This window comes from Lonchura striata, chromosome 23, assembly GCF_046129695.1.
Source record: "Lonchura striata isolate bLonStr1 chromosome 23, bLonStr1.mat, whole genome shotgun sequence".
Classification (NCBI taxonomy): domain Eukaryota; kingdom Metazoa; phylum Chordata; class Aves; order Passeriformes; family Estrildidae; genus Lonchura; species Lonchura striata.
This window is the reverse complement of record NC_134625.1, coordinates 8,397,759-8,410,468: the sequence shown is the minus strand read 5'-3', so window position 1 is coordinate 8,410,468 and position 12,710 is coordinate 8,397,759. Positions and strand designations below refer to the sequence as shown.

Sequence of the window (12,710 nt, the reverse complement as noted above, 5' to 3'; positions counted from 1 at the left end):
TCTGTAATGAGCTCCCAAGCTGAAAGCAAAAGCTGTTTGCCCAGAAGTTCTTTTTTACCCACACTGGAGAGCCTTGCACTAGAAACTGCAGAGATTCTCTGGGAAAACTTAGAGTAACTTTTTAAGGATTTTGTGGTTGTTTTTTCTGTTGTGCCAGGGATTCTCCAGGCAATTTTTGATACCCCCCTCTGCTTAGGGGTGGTCTCCAGAGGATGCTGAGACAAATTGCTCTGAGCGAGGATGTTGCTGTGCATCACTTCACTCACTCAGGGCTCTGCAGATCGTTCTCTCAAAAAACCATCTAAGAAAACAAAGTGGAGCTGCTTTTTTTTTTTTTTTAGTCCAAACAACCAGAAAAAGTACCCTGGGGTTAGATGAATTAGCAGTGCGCTGCTAAGATGGATAGAAAGGCAGGGAAAGCCATGTCAGAGTCCAGGGAAAAGCAAATTGCTGTTTCTGTTTCCCATCCAGAAGTCGGGGAAGAAGCCATCAGGGGAGAAGGATTGCAGTGGGCAGAGCATACTAACGAGGGCAGGCAGGGAGGCATTAAAGCAACCTGTTACATCAGCTGAGGGCTGAGTGGCAAAAAAAGAAATGAAGAGAGGCTGTGCAGATTGATCAGGATTGGATCTGAAGGGCTTCCACATCTGCTGTGGCAGCTCCTTAGCATCTCATTCCGGCGTGACTCAGCAGCAAAAGGTGTTTGTTCTGCCAGGGAAGCACAGGGATGAAAACAATCCTGAGGCGCCTCAGGGGAAGGCTCAAGTGTTGTTTTTATACCTGGATCAAACTCTTTTATGTGCTTTAAGACATCTGGATCCTCTTGAAGAGAGGTGAGGTTTCCAGTGTGACCTTTTCCCAACTTTATTCACCTTTTCTGTTGGAGCAGACAGGTTTGGGGGAAAGGTGTTCCTGCCCATGGAATTTCTCCTTGCCCATGGAAGATGTTCCTGCCCATGGAATTTCTCCTTGCCCATGGAAGGTGTTCCTGACCATGGAATTTCTCCTTGCCCATGGAAGGCGTTCCTGCCCATGGAAGGTGTCCCTGCCCATAGAACTTCTCCCTGCCCATGGAACTTCTCCCTGCCCATGGCAAGGAGTTGGAATTTGACGATCTCCAAAGCCCTTTCCAACCCAAAGGCTCCCAAACATAGTTCAACTCTTCCATCCACGCTCAGCCACGTGGCATTGACCCACTGACCTTTACACACATTCCTGCTTCCAGGGATTCCCAGCTCCCAAAAAGATCTGTTTGTAGTGCTGACTTTGTGATGCCCTCAAATGTCTGAAGATTGAGGCAGAATTGTCAGCTTTTGGTGGCAGAAAGGCCAAGTCTCTAAACAAAGCTTCCTGAAGCCTCCTGGCACTTTAAATCTGTTTATTTGCCACGTGGTCCTGGCAAACCTTGAGGAGTCACTTTATCTCTTCACTCTTCATCCATCATGAGAGAATGAAAATCATTCCACCTATCATTTGTCTGGCTCATATCTTTATAGGAATTGCCATATCTACATCCTGCATGGTCGGTCCTTGTCCCTGGGTCCATCTTTTAGAGATTTGTCACAGCAGCAGCGGCCAGTGATCTGGAACAGGAACACAAGTGGTGCAAAATATCTCTAAATTCTCTGTAATAATTCAAGCAAACCCCCAGATCTCTCTACAACATTTCCCCCGTCCTCACCTTGATATTGGGGCTACATCCAAGGCTGTTTTTTGTCTCTGTGTGTGGATTAATCACTGGGTGGGGGAAGCCAGGACCTGCAATTTCCCCTCTGCATCCTTTGGGGTGAGCTGTGCGTCCCCTGCCAGCCTGGGAGGGATCAGCCAAAGCTGTGACCTCCCTGAAGCAGGGAGGTGCTGGAAGAAGAGCAAATGCAATCTTTAAATGCTGAGATATCCAGAAGGATTGAGAGGAAAATGGTCATTAAAGCTCCACTTAATGGAAATTCAGGGGCTGTAAAGGCATCCCCAGTTCCTTAAATCCTGTAACCTGCTGTCTCATCCTCACCAGGATCAGAGGAAATGGCCTCAAATTGTGCCAGGGGAGGTCTGGATTAGAAATTAAAGAGAAATTTATCCATGGAAAGGCTGTCAAGCACTGGCCCAGGCTGTCCAGGGTAGTGGTGGAGTCACCATCCCTGAAAGTGTTCCAAAAACGTGTGGGTGTGGCACCTGGGGACTGGGTTTAGTGACCGTGGTGGTGGCTTGATGATCTTTGAGGTCTTTTCCAACCTGTGACCAGAAGGAGGCTCAGGAAACGTTGCAGGTTTGGGAATTCTCCTCTCCTTAAATCCCTGTCAGTCAGAAAATCCCAAAGTGCTGCAGATTTTTGTGTGTGATAAAATGGCCACTGAAACTCAGCCACCTCTGGGGACGGAGTTCTGGCATTTTGTGGGGTTGTGAGTACAAAACACATTTATTGAGGGTATTTTGTGGGGTCTGGGTCCTTTCCTGCCTGCCCTCCAGCCCCAAATCCCACAGCTCCATTATTCATTTCCATCTCTCAAATCCATCATTAGAGCCACAAATCCTACTGGGCTTTCCCATTTGTTTGCTGGCATTTTTTATTTTTTTGTTGTTGTTGTTTTTGTGTTTTTAACTCAGAACTTTACCCATTGTTTCTTCCTTCTTCATTCTTTTTCCTTGCCTGGCAGTGGCACTTGGGGTTTGTGTGGTTATTTCTCTTATATTTATACTCTCCACTGACTTAATTAAGTTGTTGCTCATTTCTTGGTCTTGCCAAGTTTATTGGCCCCACCAGGGCTTCCCAGTGCTCTCTTCCTACAAAACCACAGCTGCTGCCAGTCACCTGAGACCATGAAAATGGGCAGAAAAACCTCCTTTGGAAGAAAATTGATCTTCCCAACCCGGGTCAGTGTTTTTCGGCTGGATTCCTAAGAAAATAAGATTAGGGCATTTAGGGGATGTGGGTGCCCGTTCAGGAGCTTGGATTTTTTGGCAAATTCTGTCCAGACTGACAGATGGGCCTTTGCAGAGGTGCTGAAAATCTGGATTTGAAGGCAGTGCTGTGGGGAGCTCCTGCTGGGAGCAAAGTTTCAGGGAAAACAAAAAAAGTCGTCCCACCACACCACATTGATCCATGCAGAAACAAGCTCCTGGAATTCCCTGGTTTTGGGGATTTGGGGATGTGCAGGAGAGCCCCTGGTGTTCCAGCCTGTCCCTTCCTTCCAGAGCCACAATCCCATTCCCTGACCTTACACCTCGGGGAGGTTCAATCCCTCATCCCTCCTTCTCCCTGCTTTTTTCTCCTTGTTTTTGGGAGTTCTCTTGGCCATTTTTTCAGGGCATCAGGTGGGATTTAACTGGTCACAATCCCAATATTTAAATCCCCAGCTCAGGACTTTCTCTCACAAAGCTGCAGTGCCTCAAGTCTGGTTCTGAAAACTTGCAGGAATTTCTCTTTAAAATAAATTTCCTGCCCTGCTTTGCTTCCAGAGGGTGGATTCAGACCCCATGAGCCTCCCTGGAAATTCCCTGGATGGGAATTTCCCACTTTAGGCCCTTTTCTTATATTTCTTTGCCTTTTTGCTCTTCTCTTTGTGCTCAGGATGTTTGCTGCTGCCTCGGAGTGCGATTTATATTCCCAAAATCAGGTGAGATGAGGAGCCTGGAGGGTTTTTACCTGCCTGCCCAGAGGGATGATGGTTGCTGGGATCCAGGGATGGTCCCACTGAGGCTTTGCATCCCAGCGTGATGGACAGATCACCACCTTCCTGCTCCATTTCTCTGGAAACCCCAGCTCTCAGAGAGTGTAATTCTGATTTTATGAACACAAAGCACTTATTAAAGAAGATAAAAGAGAGATTGTGTTTCAAGCAGCAGGAACTAAAGCCCTCAGCTGTTTTTATCACATCTCCCCTGAATTTGCTCTCTCAGGATAGCAGGAATGAGAGGGAAGCTCCATTTAAATGCAGATTTCCAATGCTGGCCAAGAGCAATAAATAGCCCTCTGCTACCCTGACCAGACAAACATTATCAAGCCTCTTTGTGAAGGGGATTTTATGTTTTCAGATCTTCTTTTTCCCTTGATGAGGTGCTCTTTCCTCGCAGAGTAATAGCATGTTGACGCCTTTTTATTTTATTTTTAAGCAGCACTTCAGAGATTATAATGGAAATACAATCCCACCTGTTTCTCCACTGGAGCTCCACTTGACAGCTCTGTAATGAGGAACTGTGCAAATTTCTTCTCCTTTACTCTACTGACAGCCTGGAGGGTTGATACCTTATTCAGCAGAGCAGAAAAGCACAAAAAAAGGGCAATTTTGGCAACATTTTTTAATCACCTGACCCTGCAGCCTCGTGGGTTTGGAGTTCAGGAGGATGGGGAGATGTGGAGATCCCTGGGGCGTCTCCTGATGTTCCTCAGCAGGGCACGGGTGTTTGAAGAATGAAATGTTTTCCTGGAGCTCTTTTGGGTTTCCTGGTTTGCAGAGAGAGGATTGGTTGGCTCCAGTGGCATCTTCTGGGCGACTGAACTGGGATTCCAGCTGGGAATTTGATAAAGGGGGCATAGAGGGTTTGAGGACTAGGGAATTGAGGCTGTTGAGGCAGGATGGGAATTAAATGACTCCACTTCAGAAGGTGTGAGAGTAGAACTGATTTATTTCAAAATACATCACTCTTTCATACAGAGATTCGTGCAGACCAACTCCATTGGTCCTGAAATGAAAACATCTCATCCATTGGTGTGCAGTGAATGATGTACAGTAGCAAAACTTAACTATAAACAATGTAAATAATAAGAGAGATAAAGAACTTATTTACATTCTTTTCTCAGGCTTCTGCCTGGTTAGAAATTTCCCGTTTTCTCTTTGACTGAATCTGAGACCTAGAGGGATTGGCGTGGCCAGCAGGAGCGGGGAAGTGAGGAGCCACCTGGAATTCTGTGTCCAGTTCTGGGCTCCTCATGGGATCAGGGGCTGGAGGGGCTGAGGGAGCTGGGAAGGGGCTGAGCCTGGAGAAAAGGGGGATCAGGGGGGACCTTGTGGCTCTGCAGAGCTCCTGGCAGGAGGGGACAGCCAGGAACAGGGACACTCCAGATGTCAGCATTCAGGCACACACAGAATCACAGGATATGATTATCTGCAGGTGCTTTTATTGAGAGCTCTGGGAATCAGGGGTACAGACCCAAATCTGACTCCGACACGGCTTTTGAACTGAACGTATTTTATATTCTATCCTTATATAACGTACATATTAATTATTAAACTTATATTGTTCTATTGTATACATTGACATGAGTTTCTCGTGATCTTCCTTAGGTCCCTGACCACAGTTTCTAATGATTATTCTTATGATTAAACAGTAATTGTATTTAATTACTAAACAATCATCACATCTAACAATTATATAATTTAACATGTACTAGCTACACAGGTGCAGTTCTAGCAAGTACAGGTTCTTCATGTGCTTAGGGTGTTTATTTTTCCAGGGCCTACTAAGCTTATTTTTCCTGTTAACCCTAAATCCCCACGATTTGAAAACCCTTTTACTATCAGGAAGAGAGGGAATGGCCTCAGGCTGGGCCAGGGGAGGCTCAGGGTGGAATCAGCAGGAATTTCCCCATGGAAAGGGTTATAAAATATTGGAAGGGGCTGCCCAGGGAGGTTTGGAGCACCCAGTCCTGGAGGGAAGGACTGGATGTGGCACTCAGAGCTCTGGTGGGGATCAGGCACAGTTTGGATTTAATAATCCCGGAGGTCTTTTCCAACCTCAGTGATTCAGTGGTTGTGTTTGCAGCATAAATCAGAAGAGGTTGTAGGTGTGATCTTAACCTGTCACTTGGGACATTTAGGAAATATTACAGGTACCTTTATGTGTTTTTCACTTGGAGGGACAGGTTATGAACAGTGAAATATCCTGTTTACCAAGCCAGTGCTGTGTTAAATCTACATTTTTCAAGAGATGCCTTGAGATGGAAATCCCATTTCTGAGTATGACTTTCCATTTCAAAGGTATAAAAAGCATCTGAGAAAATGTAAATAATAAAAAAAAAATAAGCCCTGAATAGGGAAAGGTCGGCTGCACACAGTTTGTTGTGGCTGTGTGTAATCCTCGCAGTGGCATCTGTTCCCTGTTATTGTTATAAAAATGTGGATTCATTGGATTTGGGATGAATCACGGGCTGGGGAGCGATGCTGGAGCTGGCTGGCAGTGGGCTCAGCCTGTCAGAGTGCGTATGTTGGGAGCCTGGCTGGGGCAGGGAGCCACGGGGCCCTGGGGGATGCAGGATGGAGCCTTTCTGCTCCCAGCCCTGCCTGCAGCCAGCTGAGGATTGAATTCCAGCTCTGGCTGGGCGCTGGCTCAGATGGTGGCTGTGTCCCCCCCAGCTTGGGACAGGGGCAGCCCTGCCTGCCTCGTGCTTCGGCACAGAGGGGCACAGCTGAGCTGAGAGGGGTGGGAGATGGATGGCCTTCCTCCCCCTGGGAGAGGCAGAGGGGCTGAGCATCTGCAGCCACAGCTGGCTGTGCCCAGGGCTGGAAGGGCTGTGGGCACATGGACCCGTCCTGCCTGGGCTTGGGGAACCACGGGGAGCTCCTTGTGCAGCTCCTGCCTCAGCAGAGAGATCCAGTTCCTCCTTGTGCAGCTCCTGCCTCAGCAGAGAGATCCAGTTCCTCCTTGTGCAGCTCCTGCCTCAGCAGAGAGATCCAGTTCCTCGTTTCTCAGTTCTTGCCTCAGCAGAGAGATCCAATTCGTCCTTGTGCAGTTCCTGGCTCAACAGAGAGCACCAATTCCTTTTTTCCCAGCTTCTGCCTTACCAGAGAGCACCAATTCTTCTTTTCCCAGTTCCTGCTTCAGCAGAAAGCACCAACTCCTCTTTTCCCAGTTCCTGGCTCAACAGAGAGCACCAATTCCTCTTTTCCCAGCTCCTGCCTCACCAGAGAGCTCCAATTCCTCTTTTCCCAGTTCCTGCTTCAGCAGAAAGCACCAACTCCTCTTTCCTCAGCTCCTGCCTCACCAGTGAGATCCAATTCCTCTTTACCCAGGTTCCTGTCTCAGCAGAGAGCTCCAATTCCTCTTGTCCCAGCTCCTGCCTCACCAGAGAGCTCCAATTCCTCTTTTCCCAGCTCCTGCCTCAGCAGAGAGATCCAATTCCTCTTTTCCCAGCTCCTGCCTCACCAGAGAGCTCCAATTCCTCTTTTCCCAGCTCCTGCCTCAGCAGAGAGATCCAATTCCTCTTTTCCCAGCTCCTGGCTCACCAGAGAGCTCCAATTCCTCTTTCCTCAGCTCCTGGCTCAGCAGAGAGATCCAATTCCTCTTTTCCCAGCTCCTGCCTCACCAGAGAGCGCCAGTTCCTCCTCACCCCCATCCCCAAGGGCTGACAAATCCCTGCAGGACAGTCACTAAAATCTGCTTTTCTCAGAAGGTGCCATCCCATCCCCTTGCATTTCTTTGGCTCCAAATTATACCTTTATTTTTCCTGTTTCTTGCTGTTAAATCATTAACTTTGAGCGTTGCCTTTGAAATGTGTTTCTGATGGAGATTTGCACTGGAAGTCACTTATTGCTTGAACCTTGATTGATTATTACCCAGCTATTCCAAAGGGTTAAACTCTGGTTTGGCACTTCTGGAGCATGGATTTTGTGTTGATTGTATGGGAAATCAAAGTAAATGGAATAAAAAGCTAATTATTCCGATACAAGGGATGTTTTTCCTGCCAGAACTGGAACATCCCATGGGAAGAGATGTTCTTCCTGAGGAAAGCTCAGCCCTGGCTGGCTTCACTCAGTGCCTGGGAATTCCTGAGCAGCCCTGAGCCAGGCACTGCAGATCCAGGTGCTCCTGGCTCCCTCTGCAATATTTTTCTCATCATTCATGGAGAAGCAGTCTAGACTGGTGACATTTATCACGATGGGGAAGATAGAAATGATTTTTGAGGGCAACGAAGTTCAAAGACTTTGCTGTAAGTCTTCAGGATTAAAGATTTACTTGATGCATCTTCCCCTGTTTAATAGACAGGAGGAGATGAAAGGGAATTTCTGTAAAAGTTTTCGTTCATACTTAATGATGCCACTATTAGATGAGCTTTGGCACAGTGTCCCGAGCCATGAAGCTTTAAAACCAACCTTTTTTAAACATTAAATGACCTTTTTTCATCATCCAGCTTTAATAAATAAAGATTAGTTCAGCCTCATTACCTCCCTAGTCCTGGGGGCTGGTTTAATATTTAGTTAAAGTAACCAGTCTCCCAAAATGAGGACATTTTTCTGGTTTCCTAAATCCCACAGGGAGACTGGAAACTCTTCTGGTATTTGATCTGGGTTCTGGAACTGCTGCTGCCACTTCTGGATCCAGCTCTCCATCTGAATTCCTTTCTTTCCAAAACCTGCACTTTCCCCTTCCTCTTGTATTTGCTCCCAAAATTAAAATTCAGTCACAGCTGAGTAGGTAAAATAGTTTGCTGTTGTTATTTTGGGTTTCTTTCCCTTTCCCTTTCCCTTTCCCTTTCCCTTTCCCTTTCCCTTTCCCTTTCCTACCTTCAGGAAAGTTTTCAAGATTCTCAAAAATGCAAATAGAAAATCCCACCCTGAAAAGAAATTTTAAAAAGCTGTGTGCAAACTTTTTTTGCTTAGCTGGCTAGAGGAGCTATTCAAAATGCTTTGGTTTTGACTATTTTTATACTTAAAAATCGTTTAACTGTATATTAGTGGAAGTGGATTTTGTTTGAAAGATGCCAGTTATGAAAATACTTGAAAACATCCCATAATTTAGTGATTTTGAAGCTTTAAATTAGAAACTAATGAATCTGAGAATGCTGACGTCCACTCCCCCACTGCTGATCTTTAATTTCACAGAGTCAGCACCTGAGCAGGAGCTGCATTTGGTGATGTTCATCAGGCTCAGCACATGGATTTACCCTTCCCTGGCAGGCCTTGGAGGAAAGCACAACCCCTTTTGGTGGCATAATGAGATTAAGATGAAGTCAATTTAACTCCCATAAAACTGGGAAAAGAGAGGAAAAGAATGAATTGTTGAGTATTATCAGGATATGAAGTCATTCAGGCTGTGTGGGAATCCAGGGCTTCCCTCTGGCTGCCCTGGCAGGTCTGGGACCCTGGCAGGGTCAGGAACCCCCCTGGACAGAGCCCCCAGAGACACTGGCTGTGATCTCTGTCCATGGAAAAGAGTTTTCAATCTTACAGGATCAATTACCAGCTCTGAGTGTTTGATATCAGTAATAATTAAGTGTGGCACGGGTGCAAAAGTAAAATTTTAGGATTCTAGATGAGGGGTCCAAAGGGGACAGGATGGAGGAAATTGGGTGTGTCTTGTCCTTTTTCTCCTTCTTCATGCCCTCCATGTCTCACTGTGGTGTTGGCATTTTTCTGTTGGTTCAGGCTGGGGACACACTGTCCAACGTAGGTGACAGATATTGGCACGTTCTTGTAAATGCAGCCCAGGTAGTTTCTGGTATTGAATGTTTGTCACATCCCACTGAGGGCAGAGCCCCACACGCTGCCCTGCAGGACAGAGCTGGGCAGGGCAGCAGAACATGTGAGAGATCAACAGAATAAACAACCTGGAAACCAGCACAGACCAATTATGGCTTCTGCTTTGGCAGGGGGCTGACAGACAGAGACTTTTGCAATCTCAGAATCATCAATACCTCAGATTCTGACAAGGCTGGTGTGGAGCAGCTTTGGGCTTGCACTGCTGGGTTAGGACGGGGCTGGGACATGGAGATGCTCAGGAGAGAGAAGATCCCACTGGGATGAGCAGGGCAAGGCTGGGAAAAGAGCCCTGAGAGCTGGGGGTTGAAATCAGGCTGTGCTTTGAGTTTTGGGGCTGGGCCAAAGTCTTAGGGGTAGGAAAGACAAAGAAAAGGAGCCTGGGCTCCAGACAGGGTTTCTGGGCTGTGCTGGGGACTCTGTGGTGGCAGGGAAGGGTGATGGGAGCAATGAAGACCTTGAGGCACAGCCCAGATCCTTCTGTGGGTCCTCAGTCCCACCTCCAGCTCAACATCCCTGTGCTGCTCTGATCCCAGCCAGCTCTGCCTTCCAAATCTCTCTGTCCTTTGTGCCCTGCTCTTAGGCACATCATATACACTCAGAGATCTCCCTGATGGGCTTTATTTTACTTCCCAGCTTATTTATGCTTTTCCTTACCAAAAAAAAAAAAAAAAAAAAAAAAAATATAACCAAACCCAAACCTGCTGCAGCACGAGGAGTTTCTTTCCTTCCCTTTTCCTTCTTTCCTTCCTACAGGACAGGGACAGGCTCCAAAGCTCCAGCAAGGCACTCTGGCTGCTCCAGGGAGTTCCCTTTTTTCCTGTCACCAACCAGCAGAGCCCCACTAATCCCTGCTCTGCTCCCCTCCACCTGATCCAGAGCCTGAGCAGTCCTGAAGGGCACACCTCCCTGTGGAGGGGTGTTTTTTGGAAGAGGAAAGATGAGAATTGGTGCTTTTTTAATGCACAGAGCAAGCAGCAGCACTGCTTTGCCCCAGATAAAATGGAAAAGCTGAGTTTTTGGGGGGACCCCTCCTGTTAGCAAGGATAAACCCACTGGGGTGCCAGCTCCTCATGAAATTCTGGCCTGAATGCTCCACCCCTGAATCCTTTTCACCTTCCCTCCAGAAAACAAAGGTAATACCCCTCCCCACCTCCTCTGCCTGCCACAGATCTGAGTGGGCAGCCCCAGGAGCTGAGTTCAAGAGCCAAGAGCGTTCTGTTTGAAAAATATTTGTCCCTCCCCACCCACAGCTGCCCAGGTGCTTCCTGAAATATTCCAGCTCCTCAGCATCCTATCAGTGCTCCCACAAAGGAACCATCCCGGGGTTTTTGGGGACGTTCTGCCTTTGTTGGGATGTGAGGCAGCACCTGGGTCTGGGTTTTTTGGGGTTGGGCAGCTGGATGTGCCTCTCTGGGAGCAGCCAGCCTGTGTGGCAGTGGGTGCTGGGAGCCTGGCAGTGTGGGTGGCTGTGCTGTGGCATTCCAGCAGGTAAAACAGAGATTTCTCTGCAGAGATTTCACCACCCACCTGTCTGGCAGGACCTGGGGAGTGGGAGAAGCAGCGGGAAAGGCCACGTGTGGGAAGGGGGATGTGCCAGCTCTGGTGGTGACAGGAGCACAAACAGAGCTCCTGCAGGGATCAGGGAGTGTGGGTGGTGCCTTCAGAGGCTACCTGAAACAGAGGTTAGACAGAGGTAAAGGACTAAAGCAGGGATTTATTAAAAGGCTTTCAAAGCATGCACCTTGGGCTGTACAGAATCCTGGCCCAGGCTCCACCCGAGGTGTACCCCAGGTCACAAATTTTCACATTTTTATAAGTGTTGATCCATTTCCACATCGGGTTAATTGTCCAATTCCAGCTCCAGGTGCTGCAGTCCCACCCTCCCAGGTTGCTCCCCTCCATTCCTGCTGTTTGCATTTTTGGGGCTGAAGCTGCAGCGGTGTCCTTGGTTCTGGGCTGGTTCAGGATTGTTCTGTGTGCTGAGCTGGTTCTGGGCTGGAAAAGGATTGTTCTGTGTGCCTGAGCTGGTTCTGGGCTGGAAAAGGATTGTTCTGTGTGCCTGAGCTGGTTCTGGGCTGGAAAAGGATTGTTCTGTGTGCTGAGCTGGTTCTGGGCTGGTTCAGGATTGTTCTGTGTGCCTGAGCTGTTTCTGGGCTTGTTCAGGATTGTTCTGTGTGCTGAGCTGGTTCTGGGCTGGTTCAGGATTGTTCTGTGTGCCTGAGCTGGTTCTGGGCTTGTTCAGGATTGTTCTGTGTGCCTGAGCTGGTTCTGGGCTGGTTCAGGATTGTTCAGTGTGCCTGAGCTGGTTCTGGGCTGGTTTAGGATTGTTCTGTGTGCTGAGCTGGTTCTGGGCTGGTTCAGGATTGTTCTGTGTGCTGAGCTGGTTCTGGGCTGGTTCAGGATTGTTCAGTGTGCCTGAGCTGTGAGCAGAGCTGCTGACACTTTCTGTGGAGTTCAGAGTTATAAATGCAGCACAGAAGGTGGGAAATACGAAAGCTCAAACTTGAGGCATCACGGGGACAGGGAGGGGAGTGGAGATGCCAAAGCTAACCTGTGCCAACACCTTTTTCCCCCACAGCTGCCATCCTGGATGACCCCATGGAGTGCAGCAGAGGGGAGAGGCTCTCCATCACCCTGGCCAAGAACCGCATCAACCGTGCGCCCGAGCGGGCGGGCAAGGCCAGGGTGGAGGTGGACATCTTCGAGCTGCTGCGGGACAGCGAGTACGAGACAGCAGAGACCAGTGAGTACCACCCAGAGATGCTTGGGCAGAGCTGGGCAGAGCTAAAGAACAAAGCAGGGATTTATTAAAAGCATCTCCTCCATGGTTCCACCTTGGGCAGCACAAGAGCCTAGCCAGAGCTGCACCCAAGATGAAGCAAAATGGTCCCAAAATGAACCCAAGATGAACCAAAATGGCCCAAAATGAACCCAAGATGAACCAAAATGCTCCCAAAATGAGCCCAAGATGAACCCAAATGCACACAAAATGAACCAAAATGGTCCCAAAATGCACGAGCGCTCCCGGGGGCTCTCCCTGGGATCAGTTCTGCTCCATTGGCACCTTGGAGTTCATTGTCCCATTCCAGCTTTAGCCCAGGCAGTCCCATCCTGCTTGTTTTTCTCTCTCCAGCCCCTCTCTTCAGTTGTTTGTGCTCTTGGGCCTGAGATTTGGTGTGGAAATTCTCAGTTCAGGCAGAGAGAAAAGGAGAGATTTTTGCCAGAGTAAGCCTGGGA

At 48.3% G+C, this 12,710-nt stretch overlaps 1 protein-coding gene across 1 annotated transcript in view; it reads left to right on the top strand.

Moving 5' to 3' along the window:
• GRIK4 (glutamate ionotropic receptor kainate type subunit 4) overlaps window positions 1-12,710 on the top strand; it is a 207,757-nt gene that overhangs the window by 116,473 nt on the left and 78,574 nt on the right. Inside the window, exon 3 of the mRNA XM_031506858.2 lies at window positions 12,052-12,216. Within this exon, the coding sequence (XP_031362718.2) occupies window positions 12,052-12,216 (165 nt within the window). The remainder of the gene's footprint in view (window positions 1-12,051; window positions 12,217-12,710) is intronic.